This window comes from Hypomesus transpacificus, chromosome 25 (assembly GCF_021917145.1).
Source record: "Hypomesus transpacificus isolate Combined female chromosome 25, fHypTra1, whole genome shotgun sequence".
Classification (NCBI taxonomy): domain Eukaryota; kingdom Metazoa; phylum Chordata; class Actinopteri; order Osmeriformes; family Osmeridae; genus Hypomesus; species Hypomesus transpacificus.
Genome location: NC_061084.1, coordinates 4,232,241 through 4,257,628, shown reverse-complemented (window position 1 = coordinate 4,257,628; position 25,388 = coordinate 4,232,241). Strand labels below are relative to the sequence as shown.

Genomic DNA, 25,388 nt, shown 5'->3' with positions numbered 1-25,388 from the left:
AGGTTCCGTAATACTATCTGACAGTCAATTTGACCGAGGCACACAAAGCACACCACCAAATCTGTGCCGTGAGGAGAAAATCTTATTAACGTTCCCTTTTATCTATGTATGAACACACACTCTCTCTCATTCACACACACACACACGCGCGTTTGGTGTAGAAATGTCAGAACATACCCTGCAAGCACATCACCCTCTCCCCGTCAGCCCCCACGGTGTGTGTGTGTGTGTGTGTGTGTGGGTATGTCAGAAATGTGCGCAGATAGATAAAGTCAGTGGAGCCAAACAGCTTTGTTTCATTCATGCCCTCTCTCTCTCTCTTTTTTTCTCCTCCCCTCCTGCTCTCCCTCCCTCCCTCCCTCCCCTCCTCCTCTCCTCTCTCCCTCCGCAGGCTGTGAATATCCTGCATCTGAGAACTCAGACCGACTGAGTCACACAGGACCCTGTGAGCCAGCACCACTGAGGTCTGCCAAAGCATGCTGGTGCCAAGCTGTCCCATGATGCACATAGCCAGACCCGGCCTGCTCCTCCTGGGTCTGCTCGTCCTCCTCGCCAACGCTGAAAGTAAGTGGCCCCCGCCGCCCCCTTCCGTACTGCGGCAGTATCCACGTTTTACCCGTGTTTTTTTTTTATGGTGTCGTCGATGGTCCCGGGGGTTTGGGGGCGGTGGGGCTCGGGGCCCCAACGCCCCGTTGGCCCGCTGCTGTCGTTTCGGTGTCCGTGCTTTGGTGACGAGCAGGGAATCCTACTCGCATTGGAGTGCCCTCGCCCCCGGTCGTGTCTCTCTGTATGTTTCTGCTGCAGTTTGTCTTCCCATGGATGTCTCTCACACACATGAACGCGTCCAAAGACACACACGCGCAGATGTTCCTTTCTCTGTCCCTCCTTCTCTCCTGGCATCCTCAACCTGCCTACCATGAAGGCCTCTATCTGTAGCTAGTGTCCCAGCGCTTTGACGCATCTAGAATGCTGTGACGATAGTCGGTGGAATTGAGTTCATCGACATCAGACGTTCGTCCACTGGGGTGTTTTGCACAACAAGTTTCAAACCTCATTGAGTCCTCTGCCAACCCCCCCCCCCCCCCCTTCGACCCCACACACACACATACGCACGCACACGCACACACACAGCTTCATAACCTCACCGCTTAGCACTAAGATCCATGAATCATTAGCTTCATGGAGGCACAGCCAGATGAATCGAGATTTTATTGCTCCCTTCACACTGCAGGATTCTCCTATTGAGTGTCTGAGTGTCTCTGGATAGGGGCATACTTCAGCCAAGGTCATACACCAGGGAACCCCAGAGTGAAATAGATGGGTTAGACTTCAAATTTCGTAGTTTAGAACTGTACCCCGCAATCCATTTATTTTTTATTTTTTTTCTTTTTTGCACCCAAGGCATACGTTTTCCAAGATTCAGAGAGAAATGGAACGCTAGGTCGTCAGTTTGGCATACTGTTCCTTCGTAGCGCTATAAATAATATTTTATGAAAGATTGATGGGTTTCATTTCAAAACATTTCAACATATCCAAAACGTATTTAACGCTAAATATTGGAACTTCCAAATATACAAATATATGATTTATTTGTTATTTTACAAAAAACAAATCTCCCCAAATCACATAGAACCGGTCTCTAAACATGGGAGTTAAAGTAGTAGTCGTACTGGTTGTGAATGAAACCCAGAGGAGAGACACCACTTCTGTAAACCCTAAACAACATCAGGCTCGTCTCTCTGTCCCCAAGGCTGTCTGGCCGGCTAACAGCTGCCTCCTCTCACCCACGGCCCCTAAGACAGCTGCCCCGGCTCTGTGTTTCAAACCCCACACAAACTGACCCCGAGAAGTCCAAGGGGGGACTGCCTCGAGGCGGGTGAGTCGAGAGTTCACCAGAAGGAAACGTCCCCTGCCAAGGGCTAAGGATATTGTTAAAAACAACTAACTTGCTAGCGGTAGAGCTAGCTCCCCGCCAGCACTTTTCTTCAAGCGATATATGTGACGTGGACACACTGCTTATGGGGGTCCTTACAGGACTGAGGGCAAACACCCGTTAAGTGCCAAACACCATTTGGGAGGTGTACATATTTACAGAAGGATTTATTGACTTTGTCTGCCTGTGTCCCTCACTCCTTCCATCTTTCCATCATCGTCTCTTCTTTGCCTTCCTCGGTTCAGCTTGTTGATATAAAGTATGATATAAAGTAAACATGTATTTGGTCGAGCCTACGAAAAAGCTTTTTGTCTTTTGTCTCCCTCCTTCACACTCTCTCTCTTTCTCTCTCTCTCTTTAAATCTCCCTTCTTGCGCTCCGGTTTTCCTTTTCTTCTCCCTCCCCTCTCTCTCCATCTACCCACCCCCCCCCCCCTGTCCTCTCCTCCTCCTGTTTATTTGGAGCCTTTGCCATCTTCCCTTCAGTGTCTGTGCTGCCGGCTCGTCTCGTGTGCCCCGTGCATCTGCATAAACACGCTTTAGCTCCGGGGGGCTCTCCCCATCTGGACCGTGGCACGAACAGAGCAAAATACCACTTTTCCCCCCCCCGAAAATGATCCTCCACATTTCCCTCCCAGCCCCCGCTCACAGAAACAAAACCCACACGACAAAAGGCGTGTGTGCTAGGCACTGTGCGAAGGGCGCTCAGGTTGTGTGTCTGCGTGCGCGCGCCGGGCACGAGGAGGGCGGAAGGATACGAGACACGTGAGAGCGCAACAAAAAGGGCTGACTCGGCCTGCTCAACAGATGGCGTGTGCTCCCGCGAGCCAGTCCTCCAGTCACTCACCCCGGCTGGGCGCCCTCTACCCTCTGCGTCCCCAACCACCCCGTCCTCCGAGGGCTTTTGGAGCTCCGCCTCCTCCACCCCGTTGGCCGCGGGGAAGCCGCCACGGCCTCTGCCTCGCCGGCCGCGGTCGGACGTCGCGGTATCGAGCGTGGACGGTTGGGGCTTTTCGTCTGTTCTCGTGTTCCCTCGCCCCATCGCTTTCTCGCCCTCACGATCTGGTTTCAAACCTGGCAGCAAAAAAAGCTCTAGAGGAAGAGAGAGAGAAGGAGAGAGAGAAGGAGAGAGAGAAGGAGAGAGATAAGGAGAGGAAGAGAGAGAGAGAGAGAGAGAGAGAGAGAGAGAGAGAGAGAGAGAGAGAGAGAGAGAGAGAGAGAGAGAGAGAGAGAGGTGAAGCAATCTCTGTGTCTTTGCTAAAACAATGGCAGTGGGGTAGGGGGGTGGAGGAGGAGAGACAGAAACACACCAGGGGGTAGATTGGGCTGTGGCGACGGGTTTGTGTGCCTGCGCGCTGGTGCCGGGGACGCGTGTACATCAGCGACATTGAAATTCGGAGCGAGTCACTCTTGAAGTCCCCCGGTCCGTCGTCAACCTGACAAGAATGAAGGAGTAGTGTAGGTTAGAGACAAGGTTCTGAGGGGCCGTGGGCACAGCCAAACTGCCAGGCTCTGGTTAGTCAGGGACTAACACTTGCAGCTGTCTTGCTCTTGTGTCGATGTCTGCATGCACAGATCGCACACACACGCTCTGACACACATGGTCACAGACACACACACACACACACACATGCTCGCCCACGTACGTACAGTCGGTGTACACGCACACACTTTGACCCCTGTCCCACACCCTTACAAGGGTCTAATGGTGTTTACATTGATTGTTTTCATTGTGGATTGATCACAGTGTGTCACAGTGAGTAAACACTTTTTTGGGGAAGCCATCAAATGGCTATTGACAGGCACCCTCGCCTGTGTAAACGCTCCGCTGAACACACCCCAACCTCCTCTCTCTGTGTCTCTCTCACACACACACACACACACATACTTACACACACTGACACACACACTCAGACCACACAGAAAGTGAAGCTATGCATCTCTTCTTCCTTTGATACAGTATTTGGTTGGAGGAGGGGTGTGTGTGTGTGTGTGTGGGGGGGGGGGGAATCGCAGAGTTCAGGTGGCTACGTCCTACAGCACCGGATGAAAGCTCTGGAATGATAGAGGCTGGGGGGGGCGGAGCGCAGAGGTCACATTGGGCGAGACTGGCATGGCCAGGCCAGCTCATAAATGCACATTAGTCTGGACCCTCTCTGCTCGTTTTCCATCTCCCGAGGGCAGTTATGAACGGCAACAGACCAAAATGCCTCCGGATGCAATTGGATGGATCTGGACAGACAGCCAATGAAACGGCCGCTGTGTTGTACACACACAAATGCCTCGACGACGCTCCTCTGTACAGTCACCGTGTAAAAACCGCCCCTTATCCAACGCCCCTTATCACATAAACGGTCATGATTGGCCCGACCACACCCCGGTCGGATGGAAATGGGTTTTAATAGGAGGGTGACCAAACCCGTCTACCCGAGCAACTCAAAACGCATGCTCACAGATAGGTCTGGGTGACAGGCTGACACTGCCTGGTTCTCCAGAGAACATAATGTGCCATGGGATTATTATCCACCCTGGTGCAAGGAAAAAGACCATCCTTACTGTCGTTACGAGGGGATGAAGGAGCCAGCCACTGGGCTGTGCCGGGCGTCACTCCTACGCAGGTCTGGGGGTAGTATATTAGGGCATAAATGCCAGAATGAGATGGTGCTTTTCTGAAAACTTGACTATTTGCGAAGCTGCATGTGACACAGATTTGTTTTAGACGGTCGTTAACTTGCTCGCCAGGGCTTCACTCATCCGTCGAGACACTATTTCGTAGAGACGCTGAGAATGGCGGGTACACACACACACACATACACACACATGCACACACACACATGCACCTCTAAGGAAGACTTGGGGCTAATGATACTGTATTCCCTGGATGGCATGGGTCTGTAAATCATGTGTTTTATGCATGCCGCTCCTAATATGAATTATTGTAAAATAGTGTTGTATTTGCATATAGGCTTGCGGGCGGTTTCCAAAATTAGCATTTTTACAACAGTTCAAATTAAATCCCACTGCTTAATTTGCCCGCATGGTAATTTGATTTAAATTGAGTCCATTCCACTCCCCTACCACATTCTTACCCACACAGTGGTCACATTCTCTCTCTCTCTCTCTCTCTCTCTCTCTCTCTCTCTCTCTCTCTCTCTCTCTCTCTCTCTCTCTCTCTCTCTCTCTCTCACCCTCTCTCTCTCACCCTCTCTCACCCTCTCTCTCACACACACACACAGCAAGTACATGTATTCTAAAGATCCGCCTACGTATATAAGCTCACATGCACAGATTCACAGACAAATTAATACACACATCAATGCACACATTCTCTATGGAAATATTCGGTAGTTCCCCCACATAACATACGTATATATTCTCACATTCACAAGCATGCCTACAAATGGAAACACACACGTATTAGCATGCATACTCACACACACACACTACGAAATCATATTCAATAGTTCCATACATAGTCCAAATCTGTCAATGTATAGGATATTCCCACAGGCACACACTCCCAGGCACTCTGACAAGGCAGACAAGCGTACGTGCTGCAGAGTCAACTCGAACGGATCTCCTTTGTGCACCGACCTCCACGTCTCTGCCGCTCCTCCGGCCTCGCTGTCGTTCATCACGTGGGCAGACGCTGCTCGAGTGGGAACCCCAGCGTCGGCTCTCTGCAAACTGGGTTTGCGTATCCCAACCCCCCCCCAACCCCAGTCTCTACTGGCGTTATGTCGGCATCGCCGTACGCCTTGAAGTGTGCTGTACGTGTATGCATACCTGCAGAACATTTCAACCTTGACGAAGTTGACAGAGGAAACAGCTACGGGGGGGGTGGGGGGGGGGGGACACACGACTTCAGACTCTATTCTCCGTTCCTTCGCTGCAGTTCCTCCTGATCGTTCGGACTCACACGATCCGATCACGAGACAATGGTAATGAAAGGATGTGTCGATCCGTTCTATGTCACAAAACAATCTGCCTCCCGGCGCTACATGCCACAATCACGCGCAAAGATGTTGGCTTGACCCGCAATTAACTCTGTAACCGCTGGTTTCGGGGCTCGGGATCGTATCAGCCCGTTATCCAACGCTCTTAGCCCTGTCCAAGGATTGCTGGACATTGCAAGGACATGCACACACGCAAACGAGAGAATGACTGCTTTGTGCACATTCAGATGCATGTAATTAAGGCAGCGCGCTGCAGGCATCGGTGCCGTATTTAAGTGCACTTATGTCTTGAAGACACATTGACTTGAAAATGGAGGGGCAATTTTGCCACTCTGCACCATTGAAATCCACGTAGAAAGGATATTGAGGGAAAGGTCCTCAATGCAGAGAGCCCAAGGGCTGCAGGAGTCCCTACCGCAAGCCTAGATCCACCTCACCGTTATAAGAACAATAAATATATGACGTGGTGATGTTTTTATGTTTTTTGCTATTTTTCGATGCATTTGACTTAACACGGACACCCACACAGTCTGTCACACACACACACACACCCTGTAACATTCCTTTGATGCTGGGATCAGCCGGTGAGATGGACACACTGCCAGCTGTTTTGCTTCTGCCGGGCTAGCGCCTGGCATGGCCTTCGCCCGCCGGCCATATGCTGAAACAGATCACCCTACGGTACGCGTGCACAGCCGGCCCCCTGGACAATGTGGGCGGGGGATGACGACATCACCAGAATGACGGTGTAGTTCATAGACTACTGAGAAAACTCTGGGTGGGATTATTGGATTGGTCAAATGGATGAGTGGGGGGTCTCTCTGAGGCTGCGTATTGCTACTGTTTAATCGACCAGACCGGGGCCTTGAGAGTGTGTGTAAAGATGCTGCAGGTAGTTTAATGGTGTAAGCTGTTCAGCCCATGGGAGTGCTGTGGGATTTAGGTTGTTTCTAGAAAGCCATATCTCTGTCTTTGGGCTTAATTCACTCCGAAAGCTGGGTGGCGATCGAGAATCTATACGTCCAACACAACCTTCTGGCCTCGCCTTGTCTGTATGGATTTGCATTCCTGGGCGTGATGGAGTGAGTGCTCTCTCACACACTCTGTGTTTCCCTCCTTCTCTCTGTCTCTCTCTCTCTCTCTCTCTCTCTCTCTCTCTCTCTCTCTCTCTCTCTCTCTCTCTCTCTCTCTCTCACTCTCACTCTCACTCTCACTCTCACTCTCACTCTCACTCTCTCCTCTCTCACTCTCTCTCTATTTATCTGTCATCTTGTCCAACTCGCTCTCTGGGTTCATTTTCCCTCTCGTTCTCTCTCACTCACGATCCCACTCACACAAGCCAAACACACACACACACACAAATCAACCACAGCGAACTAACAACGAAAGTATATTTTATGTTCCAACAACGAAAGTGAGTCATTTCCTATTTAGAGAGCTCTGATGTATTGCGATGCACAGCCCCGATGTCGTTTATTAGTTATGGCAAACTAGGAACGATTCCTTCGGGAGGTGGGAATGCTCTCACGCCATGGTCCTCTCCCCAGAGACCGCTCCATTTGAGCCCACGCCAAGCCCCTGATTGTAATGGTGCAATGCACTAAGTGCCCGTCTGACCGCTGCTGCGGAACGTTCAGAGGGAACACTTTGAACGGGCATGCGCATGTGGATTCATACCAACCCTCCTTCGTAGACGGCTGACCACGTGTAACGGCGCACCACACACAAGCGCACGCACAGGGGACATCAGACCTTTTTCGATGAGGCGTTTGTATGACATCCATCAAACGCTTCCAGTAGGAGGAAGTATTCCTAAGGCCCCTCTCTCCAGGGTGTGGCCAATTTACCCATCATGGCCTCATCCGCTAATTAATTGTTCACTCCGCCTCATCAGTCAACTCATGACTGTCAGTGCTGGCTGTGAAGCGTAGCTATTTGACTTGGATACACACACACACAAGCACACATGTACCCAAACATACACACACAAACACTCTCTCTCTGGCTGTCTGTTGTTCTTCTATTCATTCCATTATACATGTAACATACTTTCACATGCCCTGTTTTTCCATCTTCTTTTGTTCTCATTTCTCTCTCTCTTTCTCTCTCTCTCTCTCTCTCTCTCTCTCTCTCTCTCTCTCTCTCTCTCTCTCTCTGTCTCTATCTCTCTCTATCTCTCTCTCACACAAACACTCTCTCTATCCGTCTCTGTCTGTTCCCCCTAATTCACCTTTTCATCCACATCTCTCTCCCTGTCTGGCCCCCCTCCTACCTTATCAACCCCCTAACACACACACACACGCGCTCACACACACACACACACCACTCGGCCTGCGCATGGGAGGGCAGCTCCGAAGAAGAGACGATAATGTCAGGATTTGTGCCTACATGAATCTCCTTGAGCACACATTCCAGAATATGATTTTCCCACTCTCTTTCAGCGTCCCCTGGGAGAGTGGGAGGAGGGAAGGAAGGAAGGAAAAATAAACATAATCAAAGACTCTCTCCCTCTCTCTCTTCTCCTTCTCCTCGCCACCCATCAGACAGTAATTTCACACTGCATGATCTGTTCCCTCTCATTACACGGAGCCATTTAATTGGCTGTGCCCTCGCCCTCATGAAGACTCGGGCATCTACTTTGAAGGATATAGGTTGCAGTTTAGCTATGAACCCCCATGGTGATGCCGCGTTGGGGTTTTTCCCCTGCGGAATTACGCCAATTCAGAGTAAGCAGAACAAGACAGCCCCCTTTAGCAGGTAGCATGTGGGGGTTAGCGGCTAGCATGTGGAGGTTAGCAGCTAGCATGTGGATGTTAGCGGTTGAGCTTTGGGGGTTAGCAGCTAGCATGTGGACATTAGCGGTTGAGCTTTGGGGGTTAGCAGCTAGCATGTGGATGTTAGCGATTGAGCTTTGGGGGTTAGCAGCAAGCATGTGGACGTTAGCGGTTGAGCTTTGGGGGTTAGCAGCTAGCATGTGGACGTTAGCGGTTGAGCTTTAGGGGTTAGCAGCTAGCATGTGGAGGTTAGCGACTAGCATGTGGACGTTAGCGGTTAACCTGTGGGGGTTAGTGGTCGCCGGTTAGCATGGAGGCACTGGGGTATCAAGGGTAACAGGGCCATGATGTTGGACCCTTCATACCCCCTCCTAGAGTGGATGTGGGTTTGTGGCAATGGTTATCTGCTGTGGAACCAACCCATGTTTTGACTTGATCCTTGTTGCCTAGTGCCCCCGCAAGCCAGAAATGAGACCAAGGCAAATAACCTTAAACCCAACAATGAGATCTGTGACCTTCATGAAAAAATGATACAATAACTTGCACACATACATATGTAAACGTAGTCACACACCTACACATCCATAAATCTGGGACCTGCAATTGTACGCACACTCACACACATTATGCATGTATTCTGAAACAATCTCAGGGCCTCACATTCAAAGGCTGCATATTTTCATGTGCTTTGGAAACATGCGTGCCAACATACACGCATACACATACGCCAGCTACAGCACCCATACTACATCTCCCCTCATGGACACTAGAGAGGACATGGACATAATCACACCCTCTCCGACACCCAATCCCTGCCTCCCCATTGGCCCAGAGCACTGATGACTCACCGGGGGTCGCAGAGTCAAAAGTGTGTCCAGCCTGTTGAGGCTTGTGTGTACAGTGGCCTTTGGCCCAGATTACTAGTGAGCACAGGGCTGTAGTAGATTCCCAGCTCATCAAGCCCTGGGTGCCATCGGCTTAATGTATGTTAATGGCATCGCAGCATAGCCTGACAGGCAGGACAGGGTGGTGGAAGTAGAGAGAGATGCAGAATTCACACTACCGGCCCATCAGTCCTGTGTCCCTGAAGGACCCGAGAACAGGCTTCAACTGTACGGAGGGGACAGAGAGAGATGGACAGATGGATGTATGTAAATATATATAAATATATATATTTAAATAGCGAGAGAGGTAAATAGAGTGATGGGTATGTAAAACAGAGGTGAGAGAAGGACAGTGACAGAGGAAGGTAGAGACAGAGAGGACTGATGTCTAGGGCTTCAGAGGAGCAGGTGAGGGATGTAAAGAGAGAGAGAGAGAGAGAGGAGGAGGAGGAGAGAGAGACAGCCAGATGATGAGGTATCTCTACGGGGACCGGAAAGCGGATGAAGTTCTAGATTGGTACACAGGGTAAAATTATGTTTGCCGAGCGCAGATGTAATTTCCAAAAGTAATAGCGTAGTTCTAATCCTTGGAATAGGATTGGGTTGTGTCAAATTCTTGACTTGAGTCAAATGTGTGACCTCAACCAGTTTTTTTGTTTTTTTATACCTCAGTTTTGGAGCAAAAGGTTGAGCTGTGCAGGATAGTTGAATTGTCAAGTGAAAGTCCATCTGTTGACTTGACTCACAAGCAAAGAAGAAAATCCACCTGAATCCAGGGATACAGACGAGCTCAGAAGCCATCGCTCGGCCATATGACATCCGTAAAGTTTTATCGCTCCACACAACTCCATTTGTGGTTTCGCTGTCTTTGTTAACAGGGGAGAGATAAAAAAAAAAGCAAGAAAGCGGATTGGCTCACTGTGGCCATGCATGTAATATCTCTTCCTGGTTGATGGTAAGCCCTCACACTAAAACAGGCAGCTTCTCTTCCTAGGCTCAGTGGAATGAGATAAAACACCATCTGCAATAGGGAAGGTCATTAGAGCGAGTTGAAACGTAAGCGCGCTGGTGAAACAATAATCAACAAAGCAGGTGGTTGCACAGCCATTGTTTTGGGTTGTAAAATTGTGTACCCCTGATTCCCAAGGGAGAGATATGGGTTTGAATCCTCTATTTGTAACAAGCAACAAGCAAATTGTGATAATCACGGAGGTACGCGTAAGAAGTGTGTTAATGTGACAGATACCCCTGCGTAGTGTACTGGTTGCTGGTGCTATGCTGTTGACGTCATCTTAGTGTGAGACGGGTCATTGCCTCCAGTTGGCTTTGCAGAATTAATGGCGTTTGACAGTGACTGGGATTAAATGTCTCAACTTGCAAGATAAGAAAGCAGGTTCAAAATACAATTGCTCAACATTACAGAGCTCAGCATCAGTTCATTGAGCTAGCATTACCCGTAGCGTTAGCTTGCAACAGATATTGACATACTGTAAACAAAGACAACCACTTGTTGGTCAAGATGGCGGACCTTGGTGTCAGGTAAAGGACTACTTCCCATTTTGATACACGATACCCAGACCAGCGTACTTCAGATGGAGGCAGTGCCACTTTCATGGGGTTTGAGACAGTTCCACCTCCCATAACAACAGGCGAAAGCTTTAGCATTAGCCTTCATCGTTAGCTTAGCATTTCTAGACGCAACTGGGAGGCTGTCAGTGTCAGTGGATTCCAGAATCCTCTAGACCTACTAGCACTAGTCAGCTGGCCTCTCCACATGCAAGGCCAATCTATCCAGGGGTTGGTGCACTACAACTGTACAAGATCCAGAAGTATCGGGCGAATGATAATTAAATTGTCTTCCCCGGCTAGGTATGGATTAATAATCGCCCACTAATGCCCTTGTGACATTTTGCAGTATCGACTCAATACTGTTCAGCGCGGCGCGCCAATAATTATGATGCCGAGCATTCTTCATTTTGGGCCTAACGAGCTTTATGGGAGCTGGCTTGGCCTTCGCCTAAGAACCGGGGAGGAGCGGACGAGAGGAACGACAGAGCGAGGAGGAGGGATGAGGATCTGCCTCAGACGCCAACCGTTATGGCTCGTTCCCAACGTATCAGAGCTCAGCATTGTCCTCTCGCACCAATCCCTAGCCAACGTCGACCCCGCCACGTCCATAAAGAACATCGCCCCTGAACATCGAATTCTCGACGAGGAGAGGATATTGTACACAGACAGTGGAATGCCACCAACTGTCACACTGTAAATAGGAAAAGGAAGAGACATGAGTGGGCAGGGCGCCACGACCCCCACCTCGTCCTCCTTCACGCCATCTGCGAGCGTTCCTCCCCTGGCGCAACTGGCACCAGGCTTTGTGTGCTTCCTCCTTTGTCCTCGCGCTTGCTAAAGTTTAATTAGCTTATTTACTTGATCCCTGCCTCACGCTGTTTCATTCCAGGGGACCCGGCAGATACGGCTTCTCACAGGGGCCTCGGCAAGATAAAAAGTTGGGGGACAAAAGATGATAAATGTCGTCGAGCGGGGGCCAGAATGCAATCTGGTCTCGGCGATGCAGAGATGCTCTAATGGCTTCCAGCGAGGAAGGGGGCCAGGCACTGTCGAGATGGCAACATTGATAAATGGTCCCGGCCTAGCTGTAAAGACTGTAGGCTAGACAGACAAAGAAAAAACCAGGGAAAGAGAAGAAAAAAACGAAGATGGGCATGAAATGGAAGCCAATTCCTTTGGACTCGAACCTCCAGCTCCCCAAGTTTGATAAATTCAGTCTGCCGGGTCCAGAGAAGGAAATTGTTTTTAGGGAAGCGTAAGCCCTCCCCACCCCCCTTCCCTTTCCCCTCTCCCAAGCTTGAGAGGCTGGGAAAGGTTTGGACAGTGTCATGGCACGGGTAGAGTGATTCATGAGTGTGACCTCAGCCTACATGCAACAAGGTAGCAACAACCGTTTTTGGAATGAATAAATCTCTGAAACATATCGCAAACAAACCCTAAAAAAGAAAATAATATTTGTTGTAACTGCATTGTCCCTATGCTCTGCCCAGACAAAAGCTGTTTGGCAAGTAAACAAACCATATATGGACCCTTCCTGTCTGTCAGGGCGGCAATTGGATGTGGCTGAAATCTTCTGACTTGGGGCTTTGCTGACAGGTGTCATACCAGACCAGTCACACACGCCGTGCCCGTTTGCAAATTAATGAGACGCTGCGCTCGTTGGCACAGTGCCCAATTCCACGTGTCAGTTTGTAAAATGGTGACAGTCTCACTGACCCGCCTCACACACACACACACACACACACACATAGCAGGCTGCAATTTTCTTCTCTGCTGCTAGAAGTTTTAGGAATAGGACAAATCCCCTTGCCCAATTACGCAGGGACAATGGATCATGGAAGTGCTGTCGCAGACTGAGCCATGTCTCAGGATTGAGATAGACTGCCATAGAATCCTCTTCTTTCCAACCATATACCCATGCATGGTTGGTCAACTGGTGTCTACACCACAAACATGATGAGTTAAGACAATTAATAAAATGGATTTCCATTGAAAGCTTTCTCTCTCCTCTTACTAATGTGCATCTCACTGTGTCCCTCTGCCAAAACAGAATGACTTGGGGCTTTTTTCGACGTTCATGGAAAACGTAACATTCGGAATAATAGAAATTATGCAAAAGTGCAAGAAGCTTAAGGGTCTTTACATTTCTAACCAAAGATAAAATCAGATAGTTGTCCAAGAAAGAATCTTAAAACTACTTAAATTATGTATGTATAGTTTTGTTGAGGTAGGTTTGATCAATTGCATAGTACACACATGCAGGCTCCCACACACACACACACACGGACAGACACACACACAGAGTTTCTCCAGAGCCCATTAATGCATGCAAATGTTTGTCTTGTTTGTTGACTTGCTGCTGACTTACCGCTGCTCTCTCAACGGCGTTTGATCAATGAAGAGAGTCTAGCCCTGTAGAGTCAGTAGCGTGACCGTTCCGGAACAGTCCAAAGGCCAGATTTCCAGTTCCCAACACAGAGGTGGCATTAGAAAACACAACCACTAGAAACAACGGATGATCAGCTTCTCGCTTGAGAGCTCCCACTGGCCGTGCACTGTCACGCCGCAGCAGGGAAGTGAGGTACGTCCCACTATAAAGGTTTCTTATTATTTATCACACCATGTATATCGGTAGCTGTCCATTTCCCTTCATACTGCATGCAGGTCAGATGTCTAGTGTTGCCTAGCAGCAGTCGAACGCTGGAGGCAGGAGTTGTCTTGAACGCTCCCTCGTTCTATCTGACAGCTTAACAACCTAGTTGAATGAGGTAATGCTGCTCTGCAAACATATTAATGATCTTTTAATTATCGGCATCATGACAAAGTCTTATGTAAGTCATTTAGGTGACATTACAACAGCGACAGGCATATTTGAAACACAACAAGGTTGTTTTCCTGTTTGGGAAGATATGTTTGCCTACCCAAAGCAAACAGCCCCTCTGGTACTGGAGTTCCATTTTAACGAGGTTAACAGGTGACACGTTTTTGGAGATGACACACGGTACGAGACACGCAAAATGTGTCGTTCGTCAGAGGGATGATGTGCGAGCGCACACGCGTACAAACACACGCACACAAACAAAAGGGGTGAGGCAACACAATGACGTCAACACACCCTCTCCATCTTTGACGTTTTCTCTATGGCACTGTCACGGTCATCCGGGCCCCAGATTCCTGTGTGTTATTTGCATTAGGTCCCCCTAAAAGTCTCTGTCTCTTCGGGCATTGTAGTCCTCCAATCTCAACCTCCCCCCCCCTTCCCATCCCCCTTATCTAATCTCAACCTTCCAGTTCATGTGGCCCTTGAGATACACAACCATCCTGTGAAAAACACACTCGCACACGCGCTGCTGTGTATTTGCCGTGGCACAATTTAGCATCGAAGAAGACAAAATGCTCTTGTACTTGTGAAGTTTCATCTTCGTCCCTCAAAGTGAACGTTGCATTTGGACTCAATGACACATGATGCTGTTTACGTGACTGGCGGAGTTATTAAGATACATTGATATGACTTAATGTTGAATTTATTGACAGTGGCATCTTCGACTGAACCGTGCCCAACTAAAATGGTGCTGATATCCAGGTAATCAAGATGTGAATCTTGAATCCATTGACCTCTGTTTTCCGGTCAGTGGTTTGATGAAATCAAAGCTAGCATTAGCATAATAGCGACAGTGGTGTGAGTGTATAAATTGAACATGAATCCGTTGTATGCGGTTGTATAAAGGTTATCAAAGGTCACCATCTTCAGTGATTAAGAGAGATAATCTGTCGAAGTCGAAGTATTCATCACGCCACTTATCATTCCTCATGAGGCTACCCAGAGCTTTGTCTGAAGCTAGGGTATTTAGCATGGAGCTCGTTTGTCATCCAGTTCCCCGCACCTTTCTGTATTTCACAGCGACACGCTGCATGTCCCCGCCAGTCCAGCAGCGCGAGCTAATGTGTGTCATTTCAACTCGCTCAGGAGAGTGTGTGGCGATGTCACAACAAAGCCTCTAATGGCAGCCAGATGCATTTGTGGTGCACCTCGTGCATCCAGAGCGCTGGCACATTGCAGGGCTTGTGGTGAAAGGCTGAGATTGCCAGCGGTGATTGTTCGGCGGCAGTATTAGGGCTGCCCTCCCGCTAGGAGGGTGCCCTTTCGGATGGGCTGATGCTTGTGTCTGTGTCTGTGTGTGTGTGTGTGTGTGTGTGTGTGGGGAAGGGGGGTAGTCGTAGGGGAGCATAGGGTTTTTTTGTTACCCTAATGGAATACGCATTGGGCTCCAGGCAGCTGTTCACCCAGGGGTGTGCTCCCCTCCCTGAAAGGTGCTCTAACAGGAAAACATGTCCCCCAACAGCAAAGCAGAGTGGCATTTTTTGGGGGGGTTATTTTTCTCATCCTCCCCTGTCCCCCCCCCCCCCCCCCCCCCCCCCCCCCCCCCCCGCCTCATGCACACCTTCCATCTTTCCTCTCGACGCCGTAAAGTTAATGGCCTGTGAAAGGTCACATTGGTCTCGCAGCGACCGGCTTGAGGACCACTACTGGGGGGTGGGGAGGTGTTCGCCGGGAGGGACACAGATGCTTACTCCTGGGGGAGGGAGATGCCTCCGTGTTGGTTTGTCTGGTGAAGCCCCCCACCACCACCCCCACACACACACACACACGTTATGCACTACCTGGATTTTCGTCGAACACGAGGCTGATCGTTCAAGAGGCTGAGGCCAGGGTTGGGTTTGAGCTGAAGGGAGTTGTTGCTGCCGTTTAGGTTCCTGCCTTTCTTTTGTTCCGTGGTAATGTACTGCCAGCTCCTTGAGATGAAATGGTTTAAGGGAGTAAAAGAGTATGTGAAGTGTAATTCAGAGCTTTTGTTATCATCCATTGTTCTATTTGATTGCTTCACAGAGTTTTGTGGATATTACCAGTGTTGTTGAGTGTTGAGGTCACTGGCGTACGTGTGGAGTGAGCTGGTCCATCGTAGAAGCCAGTGAAAATAATGTGTGTGGAATGTCATTGTTCATGGCCTGACAACTGGCACCCATTAGAAATGGCTTGGCACCGGTTGGACATAACATTTCAGTCAGTTTATACACACAATGTCGAAGACCTGGAATCATTTGTTCAACATAATCCATCTGTGCTCCTATGGAAACAAATATGAGGTGAGCTTTTCCGCACAGTGGTCGAGTGCAAAGACAATTAGGGGAGTAATTCATATATTTATTTATTTATCCCCCCCCCCCCCCAGTAATATGTTATGCCTGTGTTTAGTGCAATTCATGCTGCATCGGCAAAGAATCATGCAGTTCAGTGATTCTTGTTTCATACATAAAATGTCATCCTCCTGGCTTTACCAACTACCGTGCATCTATAATGTGATGCCAAAGTTGAGTTGAATGATGTTATGGATCATTTGATCAAATTGATTGTAATCAAAGAGATATTGATGATTGGGCAAATAGTTTACTTACAATCAATTACAAGCTTGGCAAACCGCCAAATCCTATCACATCATGTTAAATCTGAATCTCTGTGTGTTCCATGCATGGCCATTTTGACAACAGAAAAAAAAAAAAACATTGGTTATTATTTGGCGGCATTTGTAATAGCTTTTTAAGTCCACAAAGCCTTTGCATTAAAAGGATTGGCCATTTTGGACTTGTGCTGCCATTTAATGAATCGTTCCATTGCCTGGTGGATAACAGAATGAACTAATGCATTTTGTGTAAGTGGCTGCCACCGCCTATCCTATCAGATAATTAACTTTTGCAAATACACTGCACAGACTACCAAGCAGAGTGAGCCACACAATTGGAATTACTTATCTATTCAGACTCCTATTTTCACCCATCACAGACCCAACACAAACAGACAAACAAATCACAATTTCCCAGCCAACCAGTATTTCTCAGAAGCCTTATCCATCAGCTGGCCCCGATTCCAATATTCATACACAAATTAATAAATAATGAATGGGAAAACATTTTTTTGGGGAAAAAATAAATAAGTCATAAGCAAAACGGTCCTTGGTATATGTCTTCGTCTCTCCATTGTACAAACTAAGGCCAGACATTGGGACTTCCAATCAGCTGTGGTCCTGTTCCCTTGAATCCATCCACAGCTGAAGTCTTTACGTCGACATCCGCGCCATTCAGTATTTATGCCCTTCCTTCTGTTTGGTGTCCTCCGCAGAGGGAGGTGCTTTCATGTGCGTGTCGCCACGGTGGCGATGTGGGTCCCTCTCTTTAAACGGCCTGGGCCGTAGGAACAAAGCCATCTGCTAGAGTGGGACGTTTTATTAAGTGACAAACGGGATCACTCTACCTCGCTAATCTGTCTCTTGGGAGGTGGTGTGTACGTGGTGTGTGAGAGAGACAGTTTGAGACAGGGAGAGAGGGAGAGAGAGAAAGATAGAGAGAGGGAGATAGAGAGAGAGAGAGAGAGAGACAGAGAGAGAGAGAGAGAGAGAGAGAGAGAGAGAGAGAGAGAGAGAGAGAGAGAGAGAGAGAGAGAGAGAGAGAGAGAGAGAGAGGGTTATTCTTTGTTCCATAGTTACTTAGAGCCCACCTGGAATGTTCAATCTCCAGAAACAAGCATCTGAAGACTGTGTGGGAAAACCTCCACAGCAGACCACGTGAGGATAGATATCACATGAAGTATTTGGTATCAGGTAGGATAGTTCAATAACAAACAGCTTTTTTTTAAGTAGAAGGGCTGCACCCACAACTGCTCAGTCACTACTACAGCCACTGTTGGGTGTTTAATCTGGTAATCTGGATGGCTCGTGACCTGCTGCTGTGGAAGTAAAAACAAATCCTGTCTACTCCAGATGTAGGATTGTGCTTGTCTGTCTGTGTGTGTGTGTGTGTGTGTGTGTGTCTGTGTGTTCCACGGAGAAGGAAGGACTAGCATGTCGGATGGTGAATCCGGGACAAGAACAACATCCCTCCTTTCCCAACATCATCCTTTCTTTTCTTCTCTTTTGTGCAGATTGGCCCTGCTCCTGGGGCCCTTGGCCCTGAACCACAGGCCCCACATAACAGTGCCACAGAGCAGAACTAATTCATCCTGACTTAGGAAGGAGAAAGAGCTGGTGAATTTGTATGGGCTGAAAGACGTGGAGAGGAGAGAAGACTGTTGGCAGGGTTATCTTGCCATATGCCCCCCCGGTACTAGAGCCATTAAAAGCACAATTGCTCTCAAAAACATGTTGTTCAATCACCAATGTGGTGGCTCATTCACTGTGGCTAAAATAAAAGGCCTTATAAAATGCCATAGCCACAAAGTGTGTTCACTCCACCCATAGCCCCAGTTCACCTAGAGATTTGAACTTGAATTTTGGAACGCTTTCCTAATCCCGTCCCAAATTTATGTTCACCCCAACAAAGAAACAGGATTGATGTTGAGACACAGAGTTCCTCTACTGATCACCTGCAGTTCCAAGAAGGGGGGAGAGAGGGGCTCTTGTGATCCTCATTACGTGTGACAAGCCGTGTGATGGATACAGGGGAGCAAACCCCATCGCCGAACTGTATTAAAACCTCCACAGTGAATTAATGTACTATTCCTGATCCAGTAATTAACAATCATTCGGGGGCCATATCCCTTTTCAAGTAATCACTAATTGCAATAAGAATTTCAGTTCCATTTAAGGCGAGATTTCCAATGAGCATGCAATGCAAATCAACGAACGGTTCTAATTAAGCTCTCTCTGTCTTTCTCTCTCTCTCTTTCTCTTTCTTTCCCTCCTCTCTTTCTTCACCCTCGCTCGCTCACTCTCTGTCTCTCTCTCTCTCTGCCTGGCCTTTTGTGAACACACAACGACGGGTTTGTTTTCTCGCGAGCACATAAAGGCCGTTATTATCACTGCTGTGCAGATATAAAGCGGTTTTGTGCTGCTGGGAATTGCTAGACAGGAATACCATGCGTGTCCCCTCCTGTTTGTAATGTTTGGGGGGGGTTTGGAACCCGGTAGGCTTTGTGTGTTGTCAAAGCCGTGCCTCTTGTTTATATATATTTGTTAACCACTTATTGTTTTATTCAAGGGAAAAACGTTGATTCATACTGCGATCTTGACTGATCGATTTGTAGTTACTCATAGCTCATTGAATGTTCATATGTAATACTGTAATCTCCCATGATCTATTCACCATATTGTTACTCGATTTGGTGCCCGTTTTCATGTATATTGGCAGCCTTGTGTCACCAGTGTATTGTATTGTACTGTATTTCCGTCCTAACTGAGTCTTAAGCTAACTTTCTCACCGCACCACTCTCTCTACCCTTCATCTAATCAAAATGGTCGCCCTGAATTTGTCTGCCCAGGCAGGTGTGTGATGATTCATCAATATTTCGTAACTGATACCGTCTGACTTGAAGACGTCAAGTGAGGTTAATGGCATCTTTAAATGCTCCTTTCTTCCCCTAACTGTCCAAAAGGGCCAGGTATTTGTCAGACTGCCACCCAAAGCATTAGGATTAATTATAACCCTCCTCAACAGACACTCTCCCCACACCCCACCCCACTAGGGAAAGTTTCAGTGAGAGAAATGGGCCTTTTCATGCAAATGAAATTGAATATGTCACTCAGTATAATTGTGAAAACTGAACAGTTCTGAACTGGATGTCTGTCTGGTTGGAGATTTCAGCGGAAACTCATTTTATTACTTTGCCTCCCCCCCTACCCCTGGATTCAAAGACTTTAATAGCTTAGCAGTAAAAACGCTACTTATGTCACAATATAATATCAATACATTTGTATTTATACTTTTGCATTACATTTGTCATTCCCTTCATATGTTGCTATTAAAATATTTCATTTTCACAACCCCCTAAACCTACCTAAACAAAAAAGACTGCACAAGAAATGCACAAACCCTAGTTCCAATACTAGGACTGTATCTTAATAAACACCAGGTCGGAAGTAGATCAACACAAATATTAGTTTAAATTCAGAAACGCATGCAATAACATTCCTAGTAAGAGACAGCTCTGTCTTAGGCCAGCTCCTCTGAGCTTCTAGAAAACCAATGTGTGATTTTCTCAGCTTCCTGACAAGCCCCAAACAGCAACTGTCTAAGAGCGAAGGCCACATTTTAGGTTAATCTCCCATAATGCCCCACATCAGAGCCTAGTCTTAACTTTTGATCCCACCATGACCTCATTGGTGGATCAGACCTCTGCTTTGCGTACGCTGTACGGAGGATGGCTGGCGGGGCCTCATGAAACAAAGCACTTGAGAGAAACTCAGGAAAAGCCATCTCATCACACAGAGATTGTCATGGATATGGATCTGCTCGGAAGAACGACCAGGTAAAGAGGCAGCGGGGTCCGTAGCGATCTTGTCCCAGACCACCGGCTTTGTGAAGAACGCCTCCATCGCTCTCAAGGTCCTCCAAAAAACTCCACCGACAGCCATGAAACCATCCCCCTTGGCCCCCTAGTAAGTGGCCCATCCAGTAAGGACAGAGCACAGGCTTTCAGTCACCAAATTATTAATATGGCGCCTACCCACGTTCAATTGAAGAAAAAAAGGGGGAGAGCGCTGGAAACGCTCTGGAGCGTGGCTTCTCTTTCATTAACTTAGTGAATAGACAGGGTTATATAATGACCCCATGAGAGAGCACAAAGCACGGTGGCTCACGTCACCAACCTTTTTTAGCCTGCTCCTGGCTTTACACTTTTCATTTGTTTGTGGCCGACAGCTTAGCAGCGGCTTAGCCGTTGCTAGCCTCTGTATTAATTCAGGTAGAATAAGGCTACTACTGTATGTAGTAAGCTAGCGAAGAAGAAAAAAAAGATAGCAAAGGAGGATTATTTCATTAGTTTGTACAGCAAAGACCCTTGTATATGTTGACATCAAAAGCAATTTCCATGTACTTGTTGGGTTGCTTGGATGAAGCTTTGAAGCTGCTATTTTGTCAGACTTTTGATCAAAACAGCAATATTTGATGTCATGTATAGCTTATGAATTTGTGTCCCGGGTACATACAGCAATGCAAACAATATAGTCTTTTGGGTGATTTGGCATTTTTATCTTTGATCTGCAATATTATTTACCTACCCGCTTTTTAAAAGGGAAAATAGGCTTACAGTGGTTATGAATTCCAGTTTGTGTCATGCAGGGTGAAGCACTCCATGTGGATATCTTTATTTATGAGCCATTAGTCTCCTGAAAAACCATAAGAGCAGGATACTGTTGGCAAGTCGTGAGTATGGCCTCCGGTGGATGGTTCTCCTGTCCTGTTGAGGATCTCAGCACTCAAATCTAACTTTAGACTGAAAACAGCAGCTACAGCCACACAACTGAACTGTCTGGTCTCTCTCTCCCCCTATACCTTTTTTGAAATGCATCTCTTTCCTATGGTATATCTATACTTATCTGAAATCTGTAACAAATTACCTGTTTGTATGTTTAGTTCTGCATATTGTTCAATGAAATACTTTGGGTTTGTTGGACTCAGGGTACAAGCAATTTGGATACAGTTTTAATTTGGTATTTGCTGGGTCTGCTACATGCAATGTGTCCCAACCCTCCTGAAAACGTGGGTGTGATCACAGAAAATAAGCCCAGGTCTGTGAAAACACCATTTTCCTCCATGTCACGCCTCAATCACTCCCCATTGTGCGCCGACTTCTCCCTTCATCTCACCTTCCCCGGCGAAGCAGCCAGTCTATCACAGCCCCACGCGGGAGACGAGCCAAGCCCTAATGGATGGCCCCAGAGAACATGGGCCCCAACAGCATATCAATTACCCATCAGTCCCCGCTCAACGTCCTGGATGCCACCAGCCACCCCACCCCTCCCTCCCAGCCGAGCGTAGATGACGTGCAAATGCAGATATACGATTATTTTCTCTCTCTCTCTCTCTTTTTTTTATTTTTTCTTCTTTCGTGCTGACAAATTGCGTGCTGCAGACTTGGCCGCACACCTGTTGGATCTGTCAGTGTGTGTGTGTGTGTGTGTGTGAGAGAGAGAGAGAGAGACGTGGAGATCTGGTCTTTTCTGCCCAGTGGAGGCCCAGCTGCCAGCCTGTTTAGCTGTCTGCCCCTTTTGATTGCCGACAGTGCGTCTTATGTCACCTCAACCTGAGAACCTGCTGGTTAATTTGCCCCACTTTCTTTATTCTGCTGGATATTACAGTATGGGGGGGGGGGGGGGGGGGGAGCGGACAGAATGACAGACAAACACACATAAGCCACCCCCCTCCCACATACGCAGACTGAAATACACAACACACGCACTGCAACACGCTCACACTCAAATGTGCACGCCCACGCACATGCGCGCACACACACCCGCACGCACAGAGCAGATGAGGTGATTCAGCCGTCCCTACTATTACTGCAGCTGTGTGGCCTCTAATGGCCCACTAAAGTGATTGATAAAAGGCAAGCAGTTGGTCCATGCAGAGACAGATGGAGCAACACCTCACGCCGAGCCGGCTAGTTAGCCTGAGAGGCAGAGCAGAGAGGAGGGGAGGTCTCAACCTGCCCAGCTATGCTGTCAGCAAACACCTACCCAGAACCTCTTCGTTTGGGAGAAAACCATTCCATATTGATTCAATGGTAGACAGTTCTAGCGCTTAGGATGCTATCTTTATTCTCCTCCCTCCCTGACTGCTTCCAAGAGCGATTACCCACTCGCACTTGTTTTGATCTGTTGATCGTTTTGATCTGACAAGTCCAAATACGATGTCATTATTTGAACAGATCATGAGGTAATCTTCCAAATCACCAGCAATTAATCTTACAATGGTTGAAGTGTTTCAGTGATAATTCAGCGATACAGAGGACTTTCCTCTCTACCACGTAATGAGCATTCATGATGCAAGTGATTACATTACGGCATTGAATAATATTCAGTCTGACAAACTGACATTTGTCTCCAAATGGTTTAACCATCACTTTGAGATATAGCTCAGCATATCAATGGCCGTTATTTGCATACTGTAGACATTGCACGCTTTTATTTGAGCAAACTGTACAGCAGACAAAAAATACCCTTCAAACACTGCAGCCATAATGCAGTGGGTGTACACAGATGTACGGACAGCAGACAAAGAAAATGCTGTTTTCCTATTCTCTCTCTCTCTTGCTCTCTTTTTCTGCCCCTCTTTCCCCTGCATTTTTTAAATTTCTTTCCTCATTGCCTTTACACTTGACTTGTTGCGTTGAATCGAGGCGCCAATTAAGCCTTGGAGAAACCTACGCATGGCCTAACAGACTTGCCCGGGCCCCTATCAAGTGCGTGTCTCATTTGCGCAGGACACAACCTCCATGCCAAGTGGGTGGTTTTCGAGGGATTAACAATGTGCTCTGTCGAGATGCTCTCCACACACCACTAGTCAGCCCTGAGAGGCCAGGCAGGAAGGCTTTTTTCCCCCCAAATGAGGTAAATTGAGACACTGTACTGACCCTAAAACCAGAGAGCAGACACATTTCTCTGCAGAAGCCAGTATGACTCTGGCTGGGGTTAGCGTTAGCATGCCAGCTGCACAGAGCTATGCTAAGCATCAATCATCACCTGCCTTCTGTTCCTGTGTAATGGTTTGGGAAATGGCGGCCCTTCTCATTAGACCAAATGAAGGGGTGAGGGTCCACAAGATGTACGCCCAGCGGTATCGTATATACCTGCACACATTCCGACAAGCTGATACGAAACAGCTTGCTTTGATGAATGGCCCCGAGCACTGGATGAAATGAATATGAACCGGCTCAATCGTTTTCCTCAGAATGTGACTCATTTTCATCCACAGTAAGCGATGAAAGGTTCCTGTGCCAGACTTGCGAGTGCTCGAAACTTAGACTTTGCATATTTCACCTTTATCCAATCAATTATATAGCATATGTGGCAAATTGCTAGGTTGTTTTAACACTAATTAGAGAGAACTCTTTGTGAAGAAGCATATGGAAAGTGAAATCAAAGACACTTTGAAATATACTTTGAATCTACTGTTAAATAATAGGTCCAAACAAAACCCAAACTATATTTAATGAGCAGTCATTTGAATATCTTGGAATTTATTTTTGAAAGGGGTGGAATTTCAACCAGCATTGGTTAAAAAGCAGATAGCCCTGAACTTGTGGTTGGAACTTTTTGAGGCATTTCGTTGCTTCTGTTGTCCTTTGACGAATGACAAGAAAATGAAGGTTAACAATCATAAATCTTTAAATCGAAATCTTACCTGTGATCCCTTCTATGTGATTTGCCACTCTAAATTGAGCCTTCAGCACAACACTAAACATTATCTACTAGAAGGATTATCCGTATCACCATTCGTGTCATGGAACCATCGGATTGTATGTTTCCCTTTACTTATGGCAATAGTGTGGCTTGACCCCCAAAGACAATCGACTTACTGATAACATGCAAGTGCTGAAATCTGCCACTCTCTGCTGTGTAGAACTCGATAAGGGAGCTAAATCCTGAAATTCCTGATCACATCAGCACGACTCTAACCAGTTTGTTTCTTTGTCTTCCTCCCCCTCTCTCTCTCTCTCTCTCTCTCTCTCTCTCTCTCTCTCTCTGTCTCTCTCTCTGTCTCTCTCTCTTTCTTTCTCTAGCACCACCAAAGTTTTTAAGAACCCCTAATGACCAAACGGGTGTGCAAGGAGGGGTGGCGTCCTTCATCTGCCAAGCCTCCGGAGACCCGCGCCCTAAGATCGTTTGGAACAAGAAGGGGAAGAAAGTCAGCAACCAGAGATTTGAGGTATTAGGTCTATTGTTCTGATGTAAAATGCTCGACAAAAAACAGAATGCTTCACCCGTGCTTTTGGTCACCCCTCATCTTCCATTGGCCCGAATCCCCCCGCCCCCTTCCCTCCCCTCCCTCACTCTCCAAATTCCATCCTGCCATCCAGCCCCTGCTTGGCCCTAACTTGCCACCACGCATTAGCAGGCTCTAATAACTATGCTTGCCATGCTTTTACCATGCATGGGTTTTAATGAGGGAGTACGCGACACTCTGGGGACAGATTTGCAATTAAAAAAAGGAAAGGCAGAACGATTGGACAGCGAGGCAGGGGGGAAACCAAAAGTAAAGCTAAAGGAAGGGGAAAAGACCACGTTGTGACCCAGATACCTACATTAGCATCAAGCTGTGTTTGTTTGACTTATGCAGAAAGCAGGAGTGGAGGCGCGCTGGCGCTCAGGGGTTCTTTTGCTTTGTGGCATCTCCGTCTGAATGCTTGTCCTCCCCACTTTGCTTGGCCGAGGCTTTGATTTCGCGCCTGCTTTAATCTCTGCTCGAGCACGATCCTCATGACAAATAACACATCACAGACCGAA

General features: G+C 47.7%; 1 protein-coding gene across 9 annotated transcripts in view; it reads left to right on the top strand.

The window, feature by feature from the left end:
* Positions 1 to 25,388, top strand: part of LOC124487160 (receptor-type tyrosine-protein phosphatase delta-like) — a 111,756-nt gene that overhangs the window by 13,536 nt on the left and 72,832 nt on the right. For 6 of the 9 annotated variants that reach the window (XM_047049265.1, XM_047049263.1, XM_047049264.1 and 3 more), the window contains exons 2-3: positions 392 to 564; positions 24,665 to 24,813. In XM_047049265.1, coding sequence (XP_046905221.1) covers positions 477 to 564; positions 24,665 to 24,813 — 237 coding nt within the window. In that variant the 5' untranslated portion in view covers positions 392 to 476. The remainder of the gene's footprint in view (positions 1 to 391; positions 565 to 24,664; positions 24,814 to 25,388) is intronic. The other 3 variants (XM_047049269.1, XM_047049268.1, XM_047049266.1) reach the window with 1 other exon arrangement.